The sequence below is a fragment of the Hylobates moloch genome, unplaced genomic scaffold, assembly GCF_009828535.3.
Source record: "Hylobates moloch isolate HMO894 unplaced genomic scaffold, HMol_V3 SCAFFOLD_1, whole genome shotgun sequence".
Taxonomy (NCBI): Eukaryota; Metazoa; Chordata; class Mammalia; order Primates; family Hylobatidae; genus Hylobates; species Hylobates moloch.
This window is the reverse complement of record NW_026652276.1, coordinates 183331087-183354861: the sequence shown is the minus strand read 5'-3', so window position 1 is coordinate 183354861 and position 23775 is coordinate 183331087. Positions and strand designations below refer to the sequence as shown.

The window sequence follows — 23775 nt, the reverse complement described above, 5'->3', positions numbered from 1 at the left end:
TAATTCTTCCTGATTTAAGCTAAGAAGGTTGTATTTTTCCAAGAATTTATCCATCTCTTCTATGTTTTCTAGTTTATGTGCATAAAGGTGTTCATATTAGCCTTGAATGATCTTTTGTATTTCAGTGGTGTCAGTTGTAATATCTCCTGTTTCGTTTCTCAGTGTGAGGCTATTTGGATTTTCTCTCTTCTTTTCTTGGTTAATCTTGCTAATGGCCTATCAATTTTATTTACCTTTTCAAAGAAACAGCTTTTTGTTGCATTTATCTTTTGTGTTTTTGTTTGTTTCAATTTTGTTTAGTTCTGCTCTGATCTTTGTTATTTCCTTTCTTCGGCTGGGTTTGGGTTTGGCTTGTTCTTGTTTCTCTAGATCTTTGAAGTGTGAACTTAGATTGTCTGTGCTGTTTCAGACTTTTTGATATAGGCGTTTAGGGCTATGAACTTTCCTCTTACTACACGTTAGGTGTATCCCAGAGGCTTTGATAGGTTGTGTCATTTATTATCATTCAGTTCAAAGAATTTTTTATTTTCAATCTTGATTTCATTTTTGACCCAATGCTCATTCAGGAGCAGGTTATTTAATTTCCATGTATTTGCATGGTTTTGAAGGATCCTTTTGGAATTGATTTCCAGTTTTATTCCACTGTGGTCTAAGAGAGTCCTTGATATAACTTCAATTTTCTTACATTTATTGAGGCTCATTTTATGGCCTATCATATGGTCTGTCTTGGAGAAAGTTCCAGGCACTATTGAATAGAATGTGTATTCTGTGGCTGTTAGATGAAATGTTCTGTATATATCTGTTAAGTCTATTTGTTCCAGGGTATAGTTAAAATCCATTGTTTCTTTGTTGACTTTCTGTCTTGATGACATAAGTGCTGTCAGTGGAGTACTGAAAGTCCCCCACTATTACGGTGTTTCTGTCTATCTCATTTCTTAGGCCTATTAGTAATTGTTTTATAAATTTGGGAGCTCCAGTGTTAGGTGCATATATGTTTAGGAAGTGGAGCATTTAGGCCATTTACATTCAATGTTAGTATTGAAATGTGAGGTACCATTGCATTCATCATGCTTTGTTGCCTGTGTACTTTTGGGATTTTTTTGTTTTGTTTTTTAACTTGCATTTTTGTTTTATAGGTCTTACGTGATTTATGCTTTAATGAGATTCTGTTTTGATGTGTTTCCAGGATTTGTTTCAAGATTTAGAGCTCCTTTTAGCAGTTCTTGTAGTGGTGGCTTGGTAATGGCGAATTTGATCAGTATTTGTTTGTCTAAAAATGTCTTTACTTCATATATGATGCTTAGGTTTCCTGGATACCAAATTCTTGGCTGATATTTGTTTTGCTTGAGGAGATTGAAGATAAGACCCCCAATCCCTTCTAGCCTGTGGGGTTTCTGCTGAGAAGTCTGCTGTTAAATGATAGGTTTTCCTTTCTAGGTTACCTGGTGCTTCTCTCTCACTGTAGCAGGACGAGCCATAGACAAAACCTCTTAGACACCGAGTTGTAGAAAGAAGGGCTTTATTCATCTGGGAGCATCGGCAAGCTACTGCCTTAAAATCCAAGCTCCCCGAATGCACAATTTCCATCCCTTTTAAGGGCTCACGACACTAAAGATTTCACATGAAAGGGTCGTGATTGATTTGAGCAAGCCGGTGGTACGTGACAGGGGCTGCATACACAGGTGGTCAGAGAGAAACAGAACAGGGCAGGGAGTTTCACAATGTTCTATACAATGTCTGGAATCTATGAATAACATCGGTTTCTAAGTTATGAGTTGATTTTTAACTACTGGGTTTAGGCCAGGCAGGCCCAGGCCTGGTTTCGGGCCTGGCACCGGGCTGCCTGTCTTTGGTTTTACTTCCTTGTTGTTTTTTCTTAAAACAGGTACTGAGTATAAAACAATATGAGAGGGTCTCTCTCTTCCCTCATCACAGCTCTTAAGATTCTTTCGTTTGTCTTAACTTTGGATAACCTGATGACGATGTGCCTAGGCAAAGATCTTTTTGCGATGCATTTCCCAGGTGTTCGTTGTGCTTCTTGTATTTGCATGTCTAGGTCTCTGGCAAGGCCAGGAAAATTTTCCTCGATTATTCCCCCAAATACGTTTTCCAAGCTTTTAGAATTGTCTTCTTTCTCAGGAACACTGATTATGCTTAAGTTTGGTCGTTTATCATAATTCCAGACTTTTTGGAGGCTTTGTTTGTATTTTTTCTTTGTCTTCATTGGACTGGGTTAATTTGAAAACCTTGTCTTCAAGCTCTGAATTTCTTTCTTCTACTGGTTCAATTCTATTGCTGAGACTTTCCAGAGCATTTCGCATTTCTAAAAGTGTGTCCAAAGTTTCCTGAATTTTTTGTTTTTTTAAGCTATCTATTTCTTTGAATATTTCTCCCTTCACTTCTTGTATCATTTTTTGGATTTCCTTGCATTGGGTTTCACCTTTCTCTGGTCCCTCCCTGATTAGCTTAATAACTAACCTCCTGAATTCTTTTTCAGGGAAATCAGGGATTTCTTCTTGGTTTGGATCCATTGCTGGTGAACTAATGTGATTTTTGGGCGGTGTTGACCAGCCTTGTTTTGTCATATTACCAGGATTGGTTTTCTGGTTCCTTCTCATTTGGGTAGACTCTGTCAGAGGGAAGGTCTAAGGCTGAAGGCTATTGTTCAAATTTTTTTTGTCCCAGGTGTTCCCTTGATGTAGTACTCTCCCCCTCTTCCCGTGGATGTGGCTTCCTGTGAGCCAAACTGCAGTGATTGTTGTCTCTCTTTTGGGCCACCCAGCGAATCTACCTGGCTCCAGTCTGGTACTGGGGGTTGTCTGCACAGAGTCCTGTGATGTGAACCATCTATGGGTCTCTCAGCCCTGGTTACCAGTGCCTGTTGCAGTGGAGGTGGCAGAGGGTGCAATGGACTCCGTGGGGGTCCTTAGCTTTGGTGGTTTAATGCTCTATTTTTGTGCTGGTTGGCCTCCCACCAGAAAGAGGTGGCACTTTGCAGAAAGCATTAGCTATAGTAGTGTGGAGAGGAACCAGAGGTGGCCGTGGCCCTAGAACTCCCAAGATTATATGTCCTTTGTCTTCCGCTACCAGGGTGGGTAGGGAAGGACTATCAGATGGGGACAGGGCTAGGTGTGTCTGAGCTCAGACTCTCCTTGGGCAGGTCTGGCTGCAGCTGCTGTGGTGGAGGGGGGTGAGATTCCCAGGTCACTGGATTTGTGTACCCAGGAGGATTATGGCTGCCTCTGCTGAGTCATGCAGGTTGTCAGGGAAGTGAGGGAAAGCCGGCAGTCACAGGGCTCACCCAGCTCCCATACAAACCGAAAGGCCAGTCTCACTCCCACCGTGCCACCCACTACAGCCCCAAGTCTTGTTTCCAGGCGGAGGGCAAGTCGGGCTTGAAAACTTGCCCAAGGCTTTCTGCCTCCCAGCTGCAAAAGAAAAGGGCTTTCTTTCCCCGCCTGTGAAGTCCGCAAGCTGGTTTCGTGCCCTCCCCCGAGTTCTGGCCAGGAGGCTTCTGGCCCCGTTCAAATTGTTACAAAGTTCAGCTAGAGAAGTCCTTCTCCCTGTAGTCTTACCTCCTGCTCCTCTGGCCACCATCCTGATGGATCCCTGTGGTGCCAGGCAGGAATGGGCTGCTTGGGGATCCAGCGAGCTCCCAGTGCCTTTCTGCTACTTCCTCTACCCCTGTATTTCGCTCAGCTCGGCTCTCTAACTTGGCTCAGCTCCAGGTAAGGTCGGGAACTTCTCTCACAGACCTTCAGCTTCTCCAGTGGGGGTTTGTGTCCGGGAGAGGAGGGTCTCTGTTTCCCATTTCCGCGATTGGGGCACTCACAGTATTTGGGGTGTCTCCCAGGTCCTGCAGGAGCAGTCTGCTTCCTTCAGAGGGTCTATGGGTCCTCTCAGGATTGCTGGTCTGTTCTTACAGTTGATCTGGAGCTAAAATTCATAATGCAAGCCTCTGCATGCTGCTCTTCCGGAGCTTCAATCTAGTCCTGCATCCTGTCTGCCATGATCCACCCACTGAGTCTACATATTTTAAATGGGGGATTTAATCCATTTACATTTTAGGTTATTATTGACAGGTGAGGATTTACTCCTGTCATTTTATTGATTGTTTTCTGGTTGTTTTGTTTATTCTTTGTCCCTTCCTCTTATTTACTTTTGTGGGTAGATGGTTTTCTGTAGTAATAAGGTTTGATTCCTTTCTTTTTGTGTACTGGCTCTACTAATGAGTTTGCCAGTTTTGCATGTTTTTAATTTTTTTTTTTTTTTCTGTAGAGACAGGGTCTCACTATGTTGTGCAGGCTGGCCTTGAACTTGTGGCTTCAAGTGATCTCCCCACCTCGGGCTTTCAAAGTGCTGATTACAGGTGTGAACAACCATGCCCAGCCAGTTTCACATATTTTCATGACGATGGCGATTGTCTTTTCACTTCCGGATGTAAGGCTCCCTTGAGTATTTCTTATGGGATTTCATGTAAGGCCAGTCTAATGGTGAGAGATGTCCTTAGTTTTAGTTTGTCTGTGAAATATTTTATTTCTCCTTCATTTATGAAGGATAGCTTTTCTGGATATAATATTGTTGGCTTTTTTTTTTTTTTCAGTACTTTGAAGATATCAACCTATTCTCTCCTAGCCTGAAGTTTTATGCTGAGAAATCTGCTATTAATCTAATGGGGTTTCCCTTATATGTGACTTGACAGTTTTCTCTTGCTGCTTTTAGCATTCTTTATTGTTGCCTTTTGACAATTTGACTACAATGTGCCTTGGAGATGACCTGTTTGGGTTGAATCTATTTGTGGTTCTTTTAGCTTCCTGGACCTGGATGTCCACCTCTCTCTCATGACTTGTGAAGTCTTCTATTCATTACATATGTTTCCCTCACCTTTTCCTTTCTCTTCTCCTTTTGGAATGCCCATAATATGATTATTTGTTCACTTAATAGTTTTCCATAAATCCTATAGGCTTTCTTCATTATTTTTTATTCTTTTCTGTCTGCCTGTATTATTTCAGAATACTTGAAGTTTAGAAATTCTTCTGCTTGGTTTAGTCTGTTGTTGCAGTCTTCAATTGTGTTTTTCATTCATTGAATCCTTCAGCTGTAGGATTTGTTTGGTTCTTTGTTGGATTTTCATTCAAATCATGAATTGTTTTCCTGATTTTGTTGAATTATGTATCTGTATTCTCTTGAATCTGAGTTTCCTTAGGACTATTATTTTGATTTTTTTTTGGCATTTCCTATATTTTGTTATAATTGGGGTCTGCTACTGGAGAATTGTTTTCCTTTGAAGGTGTCATGTTTCCTTACTTTTTCATGTTTGATATGTCCTTACATTGATTTCTATGCATCTGGTGGAAAAATCAGCTCTTCCAATTTTATGGAGGTTTCACAGGGAAAGACTTACTTGTATAAATGAGTTGTGGAGTGTCAGTTCAATGGAGTGCATTGGCCTTCATTCTAGCTGGAAGGAGCAGTGTGCTATCTTTAAAGTTTCTTCAGCTGCAATCCACACTAGTGATGTTTCTCAGTGGCCTAGGTTGAGAGAGTTTGTGGCAACTGGGGTGGGCTCACCAGGCTATTTTTCAGGTTGAGGGCAGATGCATGCACATGGTGGATCAGCCAACTTGGAGTCTGGCTTGCTGAAGTTGGAGCCACGCAGCTTTTACTTTGGCTGGGAACATGGGCATGTGGTTGCTCAGTCAGCCTAGGGACGTTTCTGCCAGGGGCAGCCAATGGGGCTGTTTCTCACACCCTGAATGCAGGCACAATGCTGCATGGCTGGCCTAGGGGCACATTTGCTGAGAGTGGCCTACGGGGCTGTTTATCATCAGGGCTATGGCACAGGTGCAAGTCTGCTTGGCAGGACATGTGCCTATGAGGAGTGGCCCATGGGGCTGTTTTTCAGGCCTGGTATGCAGACGCACAGCTGCTCAGCTGGCCTGGAGGCATGTTTGGTAGGGACACCTCACAGGGCTGTTTCTCAGGCCTGGCACATGGTCATACAGCATCTCAGCTGGCCTGGGTATGTGTCTGCTGAGGGTGGTCCACGGGACTGTTGTTTCTCTGGCTCAGGACACAGGCATATAGCTGCTTAGCCAGCCTGGGAGCAGCCCATGGAGCTGCTTCTCAAGCCCAGTATGTGGGTGCAAGGCTGCTCAGCTAGCCTGGGATCATGTCGGTTAGGGGTAGCCCATGGGGCCATTTCTCAGGTCCAGTTCGTGGGCACAGAGCTGCTCAGCTAGCTTGGGGGTATGTCTGCCAGGGGTGGGCCCAGGGCTGTTTCTCAAGCCCATGACATGGCTGCATGACTGTTTAGCTGGCCCAGTGGTGTTTCTGGAGGGAAGGGGGTGAAAGTATCTTTATTTCATACTTTATTTTGCAACTCTGGGAGTGAGAAATATTCCATCCCTTTATTTTACTAAATTCATCTGTACAAGGTCCTAATCCTGCCAGATTTAAAAGAAATTTAATGTCTCTCAGCCTAAACCTTACCTGCTTGGTGAGTCATAAAGCAATTACTTGGGAGTGCCTTTGAAAATAAGAAATACTGCATATTTAAGCATAGTTCCTGTACTGTAGGAATTGGTAACCTCATTAGGGATTCAAAAATACACACATAGGAAGTTTGAGCAACCTAAGAATAGAAAAATAACATCACAAAGGGAAGGATAGTTAAATATTACAATGCATGGCACTGGCTCAGAAGGAAGATGCCACCAGGTGCTAGAATGACCTGGATCACAGAACTGTTTATCTGACCCTTAAGCATGAATAAGATTTTAACAGAGGAGGGAATCCAGGTGTGGGAAATAATAACCTAAAGAAAGGCTTGGAACTAAGACAAGAATTGTGTTCAAGGCCCAGTGAACTGACCTGGCTGGAAGAAAATGTTCATATTATATAAGGCAGGAATTTGGGACACCTTGAATGTCAAGGAGTTTGAATTTTATCCTATAATGAATGGCAAGTTATTAAAGGATTATGAGCAGAGTGACCAGATCAAACTAGTGTTTATCTCAAATATGTTTCAGATAAATTTAGACCTTAGGGAGCAACTAAAACAATCCAGGTATGCAAAGAAATGAATGAAAGCAGGGATTGAAAGATAATGACCTTATCAAGAGTAAGAATCAGCACCGCATTGACTAGGCTCCAAGATTTTGAGTATTGGTGACAATGAAGTATTTGAACAAAAAGGGTAATTCTATAAGACAGGACAATTTTTAGAACAAAATGATTTTAGACAGGAAGTTGAATGATCATACCAGCTAATGATATTTATAATCATTAAAATCTCAAATTCAGTCTGAAGACAGAAAAGCAAAGGGTTGTGGGCTGACCTTGGGCTGCAGCTGTATTTATGGGTTAGAATGAAATCACTATGGAAAAGCGAAAAAAAGAAATGGTACAATGAGTTAGGTGTCACATGGAGGCCTTTGGAGAAAATGTTTATAGTCTCATGATTCTTGGCTTCAATAAGAAGGCTACATTCAAAAAACAGGGAAAGTCAGGCCAAAACTTTGTTTTCAGGTTTTTTAATGACTGACAAAATATTCCTAAATCAACCTTTTATAAATAAAAAAAATTAAATACGTTTCATCTGAATTCACAAAGACAAACCCTGCTGCAAATACTAAGTACAAATTATTCTGTACTGGACATGGCAAATCTGATTTAGTACAAATTCAGTTTTTAAAAGGAGCCTCTTTCCAAATAGTGTTCTTATGTAACATTTAATTTTTCTGCCTATTATTTCAATGACACACCTAGTTTTTGCTTTTCTAAGCACTGTTCCCTACATTTTTAAAGCATATTTTATTTCAGAGTGCAACAGAAACTAGCTTGTGGCCTATTAAGCTACTAGGAAGAGCATCATTTATGCCACTGTATGCCTTCTTAGGCCATTTGTCATTTCTCTACACTTGATTGCTCACTGGCTATTCAAAATTGGAATGTGATACAGCAGTTCTGTCTGAACGTGTACCAACCTGAAACTCAGATGGCTGAACAATTTCTTATTTTTGTTACCAATTTTAAATATTGTTAAAGAATTCTCAAAGGAGTAAGGTTAATGAGCAAGATTAAAATGGCAGCAGCAGATCCAATTGCATTTTCTTTTTCATAAGCCTAAAAGCATGGTGGTGTGTTTCAGAGCTGCTTCCTCTACAAATTCTGCATCCACATTGTCACATCCTTCAAAAGGATACAGGGCTGGAAAAAAATGGGGAGGGGGCAGGGAAAAAGGGTTACTATGGGGCCCTGAAACATTTATAACTTTGTGCTCACAGCTCATTAAAATCATAATTGTATTTTAGTAAAATGAATTTTTTAAGAATATGTTCTTAAATTTTATTAAACTTCAGCACCAAGAACATTTGCATCAACCAAATGGGCTTTAAACCTCTTGACTCTTTTAAAACTTCAGAGATGATTATTTGGTAATTTACTCTAGGTAGTAAATTGGGTACTGCTAATGTAAACCAATTGCTATAAGGGCCTACTTGTATGTTAAAAGGATTTTGGAAAGAAAACAGTTCAAAGAAGTGAATAGGGAAGGACTGATGTGTCAAGGGAAAAGTGGAAAGACCCTGAGAACAGGGGAGTAAATTACCTTGATTGGAGGACTCTATATCTGTCAGAATTTCAATGAAGTAGTTCAGAGGCAGAAATTCTACACTGAACGATGACTTGTCAATCATAGAATTCCGAGGCTAAAAGGGAAACCACTTCTGGTGTAAGTTGGTTCTCCACAATAAGCACAATTTTAAAATAAAGTGATAAGAACTGTAATTGCTGTCCATACAGATATGTTGTCATGGGCAAACAGGATCCTAAGAACATTTAGTTGGCTGTGCTTGCAGAGAAACTCACTCACCTGTTTCTTGTAGTTCTGAAGCAGTCGTGTCACGTGGTTCCGCGAAATGATGTTAGAACTCATAGGATGATCCCAAAGTCTACAAATCTTCTGACCAATAAGCTATCATGCAAATTGAAAAAAAATGTAGAGAATATACCGCACACTATATTAAGTAAACATAGCTTATATCTATTCATAATTTTTAAAAGTATTATTCCAAAGTAGCTGGTTAGTCTAAGACAGGCCCTTGATGATTAAGGACCCTTGGAGAAATGCCATGTTCCTATGAAGTTTCTATGAAGGAGTAAATACTCTCTCAAATGCTACACTGAGGAAAGTGGTTTATACACTGATATTGCTAAACCCTTTTACTGAAATGGAGTTTATCTGCTGCTCTTCAAAACCAGAGATGGGCATGCCAACTCTGATGTTTTGACAGGAAACTAAAGGGGTGTAGGCATGTTTATATCAACTTCTCTGCCATTGTCTTGCCTAGAAAATTTTAATTCCCTAAGAGTATTGGGGAAATAAACAAATTTGGAGACCAAACTAAATATTCAGCAATGTTTCCCAGAGAGATCTAGCTATGGAAAATATGCTTTGTTTTCTATTCTTGCCTTTGCTTCAGTAAGCCTGTTGAGTGAGGGGCAAGGGCTGCTACAGAGCAGGGCGATTAGGTCCAGAAAGGCAACAGACAGCCGTTCGTGAGAGGACAGTGCCAGAGGTGCAAGGCGTGTACACAGCAGATGGAGCTGGCTGAGGCTCTTCAGGTCAGGAAGTTTGCAGAATTAGAGGCTCGGAAGACCTTGCTGTGGAATTTCATATTTTCATAGTATCTCTGACTCTGAGTGTTGATATTCCCTTGTGTTTCTCATTCTTCCTTTGACCTGGGAATGTCTTCCTACCATGGTAGAAATGCAGTAAGGGGAAATACAGTTCTAGAACCTTCTGTCCTCACCTGTATTCAAATGTATCCAAGTTAAATCTGTTTAAATGCCAAAAGCACGTTTCCCCTCTCCCTCCCTCTCAGACTCAGATGTAAATATTAGTGTGGTTTCCTAAGAGGCAAAAATGGCTTAATGTTCTCACTGGACTGTGCCAAGGCAGGGCAGAGCCAGAGAGCAAGTGCTTTGTAGGCCAAGTGGGAAACAGCTGACAGAGGGCTGAGGATGGGTGGGATTTCTTGGAAGCGTTGAAAAGTGAAACGATTCAATTGACTTTAACCCAAAGCAAGTAAATGCTCTTTTTGCAAGAAGAAATTGAAGGAGGGTCATGCCAAAGCTTAGGGAGAAAATAAAATGTAACTCAGGATTACCGGAGGAAGCCGCACAATGATACTGAATTTCAGTTTTTCATTTTTCTCTGTATTGTCCAGATCTACAAGAAAGTTAGAGATTGACAAATGAAACAAATACCCATTTTGATACTTCAGCAAGTTAATATTAATACTTGAGCGGTTCATCTTGATAAGACATATCCCAATTGTGTATTCTCAAGCTAATCTAACAGCATTTTGGAAATTTTACTCTGACTCTCTGAATAAAAAGGGATTTTTCTATAACAGGCTGCCAGGTACAAAGCAATTTTATTGACTAAAAACAGAAGGTACCTTGAGGAATGACAAATGCTTTCATATAAACAAAAATCATCTTAAAATACAATTGAATAATTTGAGTGATTATACTATAGAATTTAAAGTTCAAATTCATTTAATTGCCCCTCTCGATAATTTTCCTTGCATTTCTAGTCTAACTTTGAGATGACAGAGTTAATCAGCTGAAAGTAAGCCATTTCGTGACATTTTCTTGAGAAAGGAGCCTGCAGAGGCTCGGAGCCTCAAGTGCCCTCTTGCACAGAAAAGGAATCTAATAGTTGTATGTGGATTGAAAAGTCCCTTGGGACCTCGTGAAGGGCTCAGACACTTTAAATTGGCCCAAAAGATGATTACAGGGAATGGATTGTGCTCACAGGACCAGCTGTATAATTTGTGGGGCTCAGCACAAAATGAACATGAGCAAGCCCTTGTTCAAATATTACTAAGAATTTCAAGATGTAATGCAGCATTAAACTGAGCAGGGCACTCTTCTGAGTGCAGCCAGGCTCTTTGTGACTGCACAGGTTGCACACCCAAGAAGCTAGCCTTGGTGGTGCTCAGGCTGGAACTAGCACTCTGGCAAACTCAGGGCTTCTTACCTTTCATGAGCCTTATGACAGCTGTTTCGGTGAGAAGCAACACTCCACTGTCAATGCAATGCAGCAGGTTATGCAAAGGGAGACAGTGGACCCCGAGGATGGTGTGCAGAGTATGAAAACCTAGGATGAGAGATCCAGAGGGTAAACACAGTCAGCCAACATCTCCAGCAGCCCCGAGGGAATGGATTAGATCATGTTAATAAAGCACTTAGTTCAGTGCTTGGTGCCTGGAACCAACTGAATTTCTTGAAAACAAGGTCCAAGTTTCCTTCTGTGTATTATTCATAACTAAATATCATGCTAGGTCTATAGTAAGTTTCCGGTAAGTATACAATCCTTGCTCCTTGGGTCCCTTCCTGCACAAAAACAGAGCAAGGCCTACTCAATGGTTTTACAGTTTGATATGTTTGTGATTCTACAGTAAGATAGCAAAAGAGTACAGAAGCATTTCAGACTTCATATGTCCAGACTAAAAGGTTGTTGGGATGAGGACCATTTTGCTGAAGGGAAACAAATTTGGACCACAAGGCAATAGTTCATATGGCTGATCTCTGGGTATGCCCTAGAGAAAGGCTTTTAGAGTCTACTTGGACTAAAGTACAGAAAAGAAAGAATTAAGACAATATGGCCAGATAGCAAATTTATAGGAATTCAATTGAAAGGTAGGCATTCTCAAGCCTGTCTCATGGGTAGAGCTACCCACAGAAACCCAGATCTCTAAGTGTACTACTACTGACAACAGATAAAAACATCATGCATGGGAGAAGGTATCAGACCAGGAGAGAATCAAAACAGCTCTCTTGGAAGTGATGGCATTTGCGGGGAGCTTCAAAGGATAGATGCAATTCCTATGAGTGGAAATGAGTGGGGACAGTAGAAAAAGCCAGGTTTGGCATGAGCAGCCCTAGGCCAGAATCCTGCTGTATTACTCACCAGCTGCAGACAACTAAGCCTTTCTGAGCCTCCATTTCTTCATCTCTAAATTGGAACCACCAGTACCTTTCCCACAGGGCTGCTTTGAGAACTAGAGCCAGGTCTGTGAAGAGCCTAGCATGCAATATAACAATAGCGACCCATACTGGACATGTACCAAGGCTTTCAACCTGTGTCCTGGCTCATCTGATCCTCATACAAAACTATGGGATGGGAATTACTAGATTCCCATTTCATAAACGGAAAAACCAAAAGCCAAGATTCACAAGAACGAGGAAATTTGCCCAGGATCACAGAAATAATAATGTGTAAGTTGAAATTTGCATCAACTGTGTGATTGTAGGGTAGGCTTTCAACCATAGTATCACTGTTAATAACTGGCAGCTGTGTTAATAGAACATGAACAGAGGTCTGAAGATAAGAAAGCATAGGGCATATTCAGAAAATAGCAAATGATCCAGCTGGGTTGGAATCATATTAGAGGAGAGAAAGATTAAGAGGTAAGGTTGGAAAAGCTAATTTATTCAGCACATCCCTTCCACACACCTGGCAAGGGGCTAAGAGTATAAAAATAAGCAAAACAGGCACAATTGCTGCTCCCGTACACCTTGCAGTCTGCTGGGGGAGGCAGACAATCAATTACAAAAAAATAGACATTTTTAAAAAATGTGACCAGTTCTGTGCTTATGAGTGCAGGTGACAGAGGTTGAATCCTGAATGACAGAGGCTTATTAATTTGAGAGACTTTGAGGAGGTAATGAAAGTTTTTAAGCAGGACAGAAGATTTACCATTGGGATATTAATATGGCAACAGGCCAAGAATGAGTTGGAGTAACAATTTGCTACAGAAGGTATGAACACCTGTAGAGAAGCTATTGCCTGAACATGGATAAGAGGTAATGGAGGTACTGAATCAGAGAGGTATGGTGACATGTACAGGCTTTGCAACTGATTGAATGTGGGAATGACAGAGGAATCATAGTCTACTCTAGGGAGGGTACCTGACAAAAGGATGATGCCCAACGAGCAGGGCTTGGATTCAGAGAAATCATGGGATTTTCTCTCTCTAAACACATGAATCACAAGCCATGGCGCACAGTCCTAAGTCCTTGTAACATCAAGGGTCAGATGAAGTACAGGCTCTGCCCACAAGCATGTGTTGATGGGCTAACAGGATGAGTCCACTAGCTTCCCTGAGTCCAAAAAAACGCCACTATTTTACTAGTTAATTAACAACAAAGTTTTTCAAATGGATTTGGAAATTCTTCACAAAACTTAGTAAAAAGTTACAAAATTATTTCTGAAGAAAAGTTTACACTAGATTATTGATTTTCTGGATTCAAATTTCCCTCTCCAGCCCTGTGTTCATATCCTAAAGATCCCTGATGACCCTTCATCCTCTATCCCCAGGGCACCATCCCAAGTTCAGGGACCCGTTCTTGGCCTCTGTACATCAGCTCTGAGCAACAGAGCAAATTGGCTGTAATTAGTCATCAGCTCCACCCAACTTTAGTCTTCATCTTCCAGGGCTCCTGGCCTCCTCTAGCCAGCAAGTGCAATACAGTTCCTTTTTTTAAAAGCAAATGCCCTAGCTCTAAACCCTGACTTCCTTCTTGTGTCTCCCATCCTCTTCTTAACTTTAACCAATTCATGTTACAAGTCTCTGACAACTGTAACTCAAATAGTCCTCATTAGTCCAATAGGCCTGGAAAGCAAGCACACTTATGCATGTGCATATAGAAACACCCTGAATTCATACAAGCATGCACACACACACACATGATCCAGTGTCACCTCCCCACCTCTATTTCCATGTCACATGATGGACATAAACATTTAAGAGAAAAGGAGTGAGCATGGAATACTATGCAGCCATAAAAAAGGATGAATTCATGTCCTTTGCAGGGACACGGATGAAGCTGGAAACCATCATTCTGAGCAAACTGTCACAAGGACAGAAAACCAAACACCGCATGTTCTCACTCATAGGTGGGAATTGAACAATGAGAACACTTGGACAAGGTGTTGGGGGGAACATCACACACCAGGACGTGTCATGGGGTCAGGAGCTGGGGGAGGGACAGCATTAGGAGAAATATCTAATGTAAATGACGAGTTGATAGGTGCAGCAAACCAACATGGCACATGTACACCTATGTTACAAACCTGCACATTGTGCACATGTACCTAGAACTTAAAGTATAATTTTAAAAAAAATGAGAAACACCTTTTCCTTACCTGACCCACAGACACAAGCCATAAGTCTACTTATAATAATTCTCGATCACTATGGATAACATCTTTGTTTTCCCTCCTTATCCCTGTGAAGGAATGTGAGTTGGGTAGAAAGTGGATTTTTATGATCTCCAGGCATAACAATGTCCCCAGTAAGTCAGTTTCATTTATTTTCAAAAGAAGCTTGAATATCTGTAATGAACAAATCTGAAACTGTCAATCTATTTCCCTACCAAATTTTTTGTGTTAACAACAAACAATTAAGAATTTAAGCCACAAAGGTAGTTTTCCTGAAATCCTTCACTCTTTCTAGGGTGTACCTCATAACTCATATTCCATTGGGATAATTTTAAACCATCCATTCCCCTCACGAATGGTCCCTTTCAACTCCATTTGTACTGCCACTACAGACAGACATTAAATAAGGTAGATGAAGAATGAAGGATTCCAAATCGTATCAGATGTGTCATAAATGCAGAGCAGCATATGCTGTAAGGATTCTTTAGGCCCATAAATAGCCCATGTTTCAACATCAACTAATTCAACTGGAATATAAAATTCAAGAAGCAGCATGGATTTTGGAGCCAGACTGCCTGGATTTGAATATCAGCTCTGTCACTCAATAGTTAATATGACTTTAGGCAAATTACTTAACCTTTCTGGCCTCAGTTTCACCATCTATAAAATGGGAATAATATTAAGTGGAACCACATGAAAGTGCCATTTTTGTTGGCCAAAAAATGGTTGGACACTGACAATTTAATGTGGTCCAATTTAAGTTTCTACCAGTTACAGTTTTTATGAAAATTAAGTGTACTAATTTGTGTGTACTTTCAACAGTACCTGGCACAAAATGAGTATCATATATATGTTGGCCTAAAATGAAGGAATGAACAAATGATGAATGGATGAATATATATGAATGAAGTAACTAAAAATCAGCTGATATGTAGTTACAGCTATCATAAAGTTTAACACTCATTAGAACTTATATGCAATAATAAACCCATTCATATACAGGCAACTAATCTTCAAAAGCACCAAGAACACACAATGGGGAAAGGATCGTGTATCTCTGATAAATGGTGTTGGAAAAACTGTCGGTAGGCAAAAGAATGAAATGGGACCCTTATCTTTACCATAAACAAAATTCAACTCAAAATGCATTAGAAAGTTAAACATAAGACCCGAAACTGAAAAACCCCTAGAAGAAACATAGAGGGAAAGCTTCTTGACATTGGTCTTGGCAATGATTTCTTGAATATGACATCCAAAGCACAAACAATGAAAACAAAAATATGTAAGACGGACTACACCAAACAAAAAAGCTTCTGCACAGCAAAGGAAACAATCCTGGGCTTTTTGTGGGGTGGGGGGAGGGGGAAGGGATAGCATTAGGAGATATACCTAATGTAAATGACAAGTTAATCGGTACAGCATACCAACACAGCACATGTATACATATGTAACAAACCTGTGTGTTGTGCACATGTACCCTAAAAGTATAAAAAAAAAAAAAAAATATATATATATATATATAAGAGGAAACGATCCAGAGTAAAGGCAAAACCTACAGGATGACAAAAAGTGTTTGCAAACCATATATCTAACAAAGAGTTAATATCTAAAACATATAAGGAACTCAAACCTCAATAGCAAGAAAACAACCAGATTAAAAAATGGGCAAGGGACTTGAATAGACATTTCTCCAAAGATTGCAGACAAATGGCCAACACTTATATGAAAATATGCTCGACATCACTAATCATCAGGGAAATGCACATCAGAACCACAATGAGATATCACCTCACATCTCTCAGGTTGGCTACTATCAAAAAACCACAATCTAAGTGTTGTCAAGAATGTGGAGAAATTGGAACCCTTATACGCTGTTGGTGGGAATGTAAAGTGGTACAGCCACTGTGGCGCACAGCATGGAGTTTCCTCAAAAAATTAAAAAGAATCAATATATGATCCAGTAATCTCATTTCTGGATAAATATCCCTAAGAATTGAAATCAGGATCTTGAAGAGATATGTATACACTCCCATGTTTATCACAACATATTCACAATAGCCAAGATAGGGAAACAACCTAAATGTCCACTGACAGATGAAGAAAGTGTAGAATATACAATGGAGTATTACTCAGTCTTAGAAAATGAAATCCTGCTCTGTGTGACAACATGGATGAAACTTCAGGTCATTACACTAAGTGAAACAAGCCAGTCACAGAAGGACAGATACTGCATGATTCCACTTACATGCAGTATCTAAAGTAGTCAAACTCATAGACACAGAAGGTAGAACAGTGCTTGCCAGGAACTGGGGAGTAGGATATAAGTAATTGCTGTTCAACGGGTATAAAGTTTCAGCTATGAAAGATGAGTAAGTTCTAAAGACCTGCTATCCAACATTGTACCTATATTTAACAATACTGTATTGTGCATTTAAAAATTTGTTAAGAGGGTATCATGTCAAGTGTTCTTACACAATAAAAAAATGAACTGGTATGTAATGAGCACAAGACAGTTTATAGCTAACAGGGGCTTATTTCTCATAATGGATACTGATTTCTATGTACATCTTCCCAACTAGACTCTTACTAATCTTTGTAATTGCTCTAATTTCTAGCACATTACCTGTCATGTCATAGTTGCTCAACAAATGTTTGTTGACTAAATGAACAAATGACCAATTAAATGAATGACTGCATATACATCTCCCCAGGATGTTTTGTGGCCTGACTTGATCCTATTTAAAAATTCCAAGGGAATTTTTTAGCCTCCAAGCACATAAGAATCAGTTCAATTCTTGGCACCAAGCCAGACCCACTTCCCAGTGTTAATCTTCAGACATCTCAATCAGATAAACTAGGCCTGGAGACATCAGAGACAGAGCTCCCTGAATTAGCTCTACTGGTTCAAATTATCCTAGAAAGCTGCATGGGGTAAGCCTAGATTCCCTAAAGTTAGTAATAAGCTACATCATAGTTTAGTAGTCAGAGGAGCTGTGGTCAGCAGAGACCAACCCAATGGCCCATCACTCACAGTGACACGAGATACACAATTTCTCATACACAAGTCTCATCATCAAACTTACAATGTACCAAAGGCAAGGGCCCATATGAAGAAGAAATAAATTTATTATACCAAAGGACAAAAGAGCCAACACTTACCAGGAGGCAGAGGTAAAAACAAACTGTTTGTAGCTTCCAGAATCCTGGTCATGATGTGAAAAACTGCAAATTCAGCAGCACTGCCACGACTATTGCTGGGTAAAAAAAACAAAGCAGCACGTCAGCCAAGGAGCTCATCTGTGATGCTCCATTTGTCCTAAGCAGTGGCTTTGAGTACTACACAAGGGTTCATGCTAATCATGAAATGCTATGCCTTGTAGAAAGCCCCATAAATATGACTGTGACCATCAGCCTAATGCCTAGAATTTAATCAGAGTAGGAACATATGTTACACATTGTATTAAGTGAAATTCCCCTTCTTGGCAGTACTGGGCTCATTTGTCCCTCCCCTGTCACCAACCATGTGCCAGGGAAAGAGGATGGATAAAGTAACAGGGGCATAACTTTTTTTTAATTTTAGCTTTTATTATACATTAAAGGGTACACATGCAGGGGGGCATAACTTTAAATGCTGAGTATAGAATTAAGCTAGATGGTGTTGAAGCTGGTGAGAACTGATTTGAACTAGTACATTTCAAAAGTGTTTTGCTAAAACAGAGTTGTTTCCACTCTTTGTACACCATGATAAAAGCGAGAAATACTTGCGTACAAGTGAAGAACCCAGGAATGAAGATTATGTTTCCTCCAACTGGTTTCTACGATGTGGCAAATGAGATCCAGCTGGAGGGTGAAGACAGTCCATTAACCATTGCTCCATTCCTTCCCTCAAGGGCCCCACAGCTAGGCCTCCACAACTCAGATAAGCATTTCAGGGCAGGTGGCATTCAGGCTGCATCCAGACACACAACTAGCCTTTCTGAGGTCAATTCTGAAGCACTGAACCCAAAATGGAAAGACTGAAAATGTGCACCAGAATCTAACAAAGCATCCTCTGTTTGTGTGGGCAGTGCCCCAGCTCAGCCTCCCCAGCCCAGCTAACTGGCCCCACCACTCACACTTACAGACCCTCATCCATCAGTGAAGGTAAAGTGCTACAGGGTTTGCTCTAGGCCTGTCACAACGCAAGAGCCAACAGTGGACAGTCAGAAGAAAAGAGACACAGAATGGAGGTCATGATCGTGAGCTGTGAAGTAAGACTGGTATCAAGTCCAGATTCTATACATTACTAGTTGTGTAACCCTACACAAGTTACCCACCCTCTCCAAATTGCAGTGTCCTCATCTGCAAAGTGAGGGGAAATATTTCATAGGGTTGTTGTAAGAATTGGTTAGCACACTGACTGGAACTAATCAACCAAAGTAGGTAGCCTTCTTTGTCTCAGAGCTTTATCCAGAAACCCATTCTAACGCTGCAGCAAGTTTGCCAGCAGAAGAGCAGTCCCTATGGAGTTATCAGCCACGAATCCACACATTGTGTGAGCTAAAAACGGGGCAAAGCAGAAGGATCTCCATAGACTCACAGGCAAACGCTATCCTCAATGATACAGATCCTCAGTTTCTCTTTGGCTGAAATCAAGTAAGTTAACATGTAACCAGTATAATCAGGTTCTGCAGCAACTTCCTTGCATATGTTTTAGAAAGGATGCCAGCCACTCTCCTTAGAGGGGAGCAGAAGGCATGACTGGTGGCTGCTGGGCAGGGGCAGGGAGATGCGGCCTCAATCAGTGACTGCTGAGTCAATGTCAGGGACCTTGAGTTTTGTGAGTCTTCATATGTATCATTTCTGGGCCTATTGGTTCTACAGGCTGTTAACACAAACTAGTGTTAAAATTTATGTTATTAACGATGGAGAAAAATGACGCTTGAATGGAAACCCTTCTTAGCACTTTGGGAAGTAAGACTTCAAGTCAACAGAAATAAAGGTGATAGGTAGATGTGTTAAATCACTGTGTGTTGTGAGTTTAAAAAAAAAATGTTAATGTCAACATGGGGAGGATCAGTAACACATTCATCAAGTGAGTTCCTTGGTACAGTTCTATGGAGAAGGAGACTTAAGAAAGATTCAAATCCCTGATTATAAATATCACTACATGAGAATACTAACCTCTCCTAATACATTAAAAACTATGAAACTCAAACCTTACTATAGAAATTCAAATATATTATGTATAAACAACACTAATGGCTGCAATAAAGGCAGAAAACTTTAAACATGAAATGATTAAATCAGGATTATATCTAATAAATTTAACAAATCTTCCAGAGTTCAGTGGAAAAATATATGTTCACACACTGGCTTATTTGCATACTGGTCTTTTACAAATTTGGAGAAATAATGGAGTGTTCTTTCTCCTGTGCAAACTTTTTTTGAATTTGTCAAACATTATTTCTAGATTCTAAGCAAGATCAGGCCTCAACTCTACATGCTTTTTCAAAGACTCAAAACAACCTTAAAATTCAATCTAGTCATATCACTACTATTTACACATACAGTGGTGTTACTAATCTGGATCACAAAATTTCAGTAAGTGGCTACTAGGTAAGGAACTGCCAATCTCAGTCTCACATGGTAGTATTCATACAAGTGAGCTAGAATCTGGCCTAGTTAGGCTACTGGAACTAATTAAGATTTGAAGTTCAAGTTCTCTCATGTCTGCATAAACCTCCATGTAGAAAAATCATCTCTTACTGTTTAATAAGGAGCTGGAAGTTGCCAAGACGAGATATTAACATTTGGCAAGCATACTAAATTCATTGTCCTATGTATCCATGGGTATATAAATCAGTATTTGAAGGGAGAGCAATAAACCACTTTCCAAACCAAATGCTCTTTGTTTATGGTCCTTATTTCCCTTTTCTCAATCTACAGCACCAAGTACTGATTTAAGAATGGGAGATGTCCAAAAATCTAATTTGAAAAACACATAAATGGGTTCACTGAACCACATTTTCAGAACTATATGGGGAGTGGGGTGAAGGGGCATATGAGGAGAATAAAAAGCAAGACCAACCAGTTTTGAAATGTAGTCCAGAACCATTTGTTCGATTTTCTTCTTTTCTACACCCTGTAGGTGTCTCAAAAAATGGTCTTTTAGCTCAGACACCATCTGAAAACAGGATATGCATTAGATAAGTCACAGCCTACCCACTCATACCTGCAACTGGTTTGAATTAGATCCACTTATTAACATTCTTTATCAATATAAAAAATATTGGATCTGAAGGTCCCATCAATGGAAATGCATAACTCTCAATATTTCTCTGGTAAGCATAAATAAGGGGTCCCCAACATTTGCCTCAAAAGGAATTACTTATGATTCACCCAAAGCCCCGTGAGCAACTGCGAGTAAGGTTCTAACTCTGACGAGAATCCTCCAAAGAAGACAGTGAAAGTCACCAACTTAGAAGTCACAGGCTTTGGGATCTACCAAAGGATTAAAGTCTACTTCTCCTAGAGTCCTGGGGGATTAACAGGAACAACTCTATACATAGAATGACTGAGCCAATGGGGGCAACAGTTTTGGGTGTTTTAGAAGGACAGAAGCAGGAGTAAAAGGGAAATAATCAGGTACTTCCCTCTACACAGTGGCCACAGACACTCAACACAGCCCCTTGACATGCAAAGTTTATGAAATATTCATTCTGGTGCCTCCAAATAGGTTTGTTTCTATACTCGCTTTGTATGATCATCCTTGGGCCTCGCCACTCCCCCAACCATTAGCATTCCCAGCCCTCCCCACCTTTTGCTTTTCTCTCTCCTCCTCCCTCCTTTCTCTTTTGCCTAGACAACACGCTCAGCAAGAGCAGGATGCCAGGGCCATGTTTGTGCCAATAAACAGCCCAAGGGAGTTGTACAGCTTATATCACCCATGCACACATCTTCTATTTTAGCAGATTCACATTACAATACCCCGAGTAAAACCAAGTCCACAACCTTCAGGGCCAAGACATAATGGTATCTTATTTCAATTCAGTCTCATGCATGTGCCAATTAATTTGGCTTTAAAAAACAGATGCTTTCTATGTAATACATAGTGCATACTTCTTTGTGCTTTTCAATTTTTCCATGAAGATAAAAATTAAAATCACCCATAATCCTACCACCCACATTAACAATTGGAGGTTATTTTTTTCTTTTTCCTGGTGTGCACACCCATTCTAATGTTGTGTGTTTGTCGTATAAACATTGTTTGCCATACTTTTTTTTTTTTTTGCTCTGTCACCCAGGCTGGAGTGCAGTGATACGATCTCAGCTCACTGCAACCTCCACCTCCTGGGTTCAAGCGATTCTCATGCCTCAGCCTCCCGGTAGCTGAGATTACAGGCACGTGCTACCACGCCCAGCTAATTGTTGTATTTTTAGTAGAAACGGGGTTTCACCATGTTGACCAGGCTGGTCTCGAACTCCTGACCTCAGGTGATCCACCCGCCTCGGCCTCCCAAAGTGCTGGGATAACAGGTGTGAGCTACAGTGCCCAGCCATGTTTGCCATACTATTTTAATGGCTGCACAATATTTAATTTTATAAAAGTACTATAATTATTTCCTTCTTGTATATGTGAGATTTTTCTTTTACTATTGTTGCCTTATCTAAACTAACCTCTCCTATTAAAAACTATGAAACTCAAACCTTACTGTAGAAATTCAAATATATTATGCAGAAACAACACTAATGACTGCAATAAAGGCAGAAAACTTGAAAATCAAACCTCAACTAATAAATAGATTATCCCATTCTTAAGTACACATGGTATTAAAAATGTTATTAGACTTTCCAGATGTCTCTTTAATCAGCTTTTTAAAGGTTTTGGATTTATTTACAAATTCTGCTTTTCAATTAATTTATTTTGATTTATATTTCTTTGGCCATCCTAGTATTATGACTTCTTGAGAAAAAGTACTTTGTTCTGTTGTTTTTTTGTTGTTGTTCTGTTTTTTTGAGACGGAGTCCCCCTCTGTCGCCCAGGATAGAGGGCAGTGGCGCAATCTTGGCTCACTGCAACCTCCACTTCCTGGGTTCAAGTGATTCTCCTGCCTCAGCCTCCTGAGCAGCTGAGATTACAGGTGTGCACCATCATGCCCAGCTAATTTTTGTATTTTTAGTAGAGACAGGGTTTCACCATGTTGGCCAGGCTGGTCTCAAACTTCTGACTTCAGGTGATTCGCCTGCCTTGGCCTCCCAAAGTGCTGGGATTACAGGCATGAGCCACCGTGCCCAGCCTGTTCTGTTGTATTTGAAACCCCAAATACAAATGCCACAAAGATGCAACTCTTTCCTTTTTTAAAGCACTCTCAACGCTATAAACTCCTTATCATGGTTTGTAAATTACATATGTATTTGTGTGATTCATGTGCGTCTTCCCCCTTTGACTACATATTCCAAGACGGCAGAAATCATATGGGTTGCTTACCACTGGGCACACAGGGTCCATAATGCTGGCAAAACATACTTGTGCAAAGAATAAAGAATAAGATCAGAATGAGAAGCCCCCGTAACCCTTTCCCCTTGTCTTATGGTCCCTCGTTTGCCAGCCCCTAAAGAACCCACGTACCACTTACCAGCCCCATGAGCAGCCGCTGGTGGCTGTCTTCCTCCTGCAGGAGGGGTGTTAATCTTGGCCCTGAAATGAAACAGAGCAATAGTTAGACTCTGAGCAGTTTTCAGGAGATGGGTTAGAAGGAAGAAGAATCAGCCTGGGTTTCCCTTCTCTGAGTCACTGAGAAAACATAACACAGGATGAAAATTTTTCATTACCTAAGTGTGACGTAGTCCTACAAGGTGAACTTATCAGAGCCGTGTGAAACAGGGAATGACCGAGAAAGGAAGAAAACAACACATTCCTCAACCCCAGTAGGCTCTAGCTTTGGATTTTTGTTCAACAGTAAAACTCACTGCTAAGAACCTCTGCTCCACTGGAAACAGAGGGACTTGGGCCTTCTCTTAACCCTTCTGGGGTCATAAACTGAGGGAACACGGCTCAGTGGAAGGACTTTATGGCTCCCTTCTACTTTCTGAACCCTGTAGTTCAGTAGCCTTGGGAGTTACTGAGCTGAGTGGGCCAGTCAATGACTGCAGCAAATAATACTAACTGGCACAAGTTATCAGACTACAAAGGTAGCTAGGAAAAGGTGGAAAAGTGATATGTTAAATCAAATGGTACTTTCTCCACCATGATTTTCAATGCACACTACAGTGTAGTGGCTCTAGGGGCAGCCAAACCCAGTCTTGCTGGAAAATCTGCCCCAAAGCGCTTCTAACATCTTTGTATTCCATTCTTTTCTTCTTAAATACTTGAGATCCAGTGCCAGGCAAGAAGGCAGAACCACTCTGCTCAGTGGGCTGGCAACTCCTTCTGGGAGGGCATCGATATCTCTTGACCCCCGGGATAAATCTTCCCTGGATCCTACACAACCCTCGTGATTGAGATGAAACAATTTAACATGTGAATCCAACAGCCCTGCATTTCACAGAATGTTCTG

The 23775-nt window shown here is 40.7% G+C and overlaps 1 protein-coding gene and 1 long non-coding RNA gene across 5 annotated transcripts in view; one reads left to right on the top strand and one right to left on the bottom strand.

The window, feature by feature from the left end:
- The first annotated feature begins 3366 nt into the window (after positions 1-3366).
- LOC131380800 (uncharacterized) overlaps positions 3367-23775 on the top strand; it is a 42167-nt gene continuing 21758 nt past the window's right edge. Inside the window, exon 1 of the long non-coding RNA XR_009209013.1 lies at positions 3367-3728. This is a non-coding gene — a long non-coding RNA (uncharacterized LOC131380800). The remainder of the gene's footprint in view (positions 3729-23775) is intronic.
- The window catches only part of GSAP (gamma-secretase activating protein), a 99685-nt gene continuing 83429 nt past the window's right edge, over positions 7520-23775 (bottom strand). For 2 of the 4 annotated variants that reach the window (XM_032761253.2, XM_032761254.2), the window contains exons 23-31: positions 22855-22916; positions 20307-20402; positions 18006-18076; positions 17396-17490; positions 11051-11170; positions 10173-10234; positions 8876-8977; positions 8612-8711; positions 7520-8211 (exon numbers count right to left, since the gene is read on the bottom strand). In XM_032761253.2, coding sequence (XP_032617144.1) covers positions 8120-8211; positions 8612-8711; positions 8876-8977; positions 10173-10234; positions 11051-11170; positions 17396-17490; positions 18006-18076; positions 20307-20402; positions 22855-22916 — 800 coding nt within the window. In that variant the 3' untranslated portion in view covers positions 7520-8119. The remainder of the gene's footprint in view (positions 8212-8611; positions 8712-8875; positions 8978-10172; positions 10235-11050; positions 11171-17395; positions 17491-18005; positions 18077-20306; positions 20403-22854; positions 22917-23775) is intronic. The other 2 variants (XM_032761255.2, XM_032761256.2) reach the window with 1 other exon arrangement.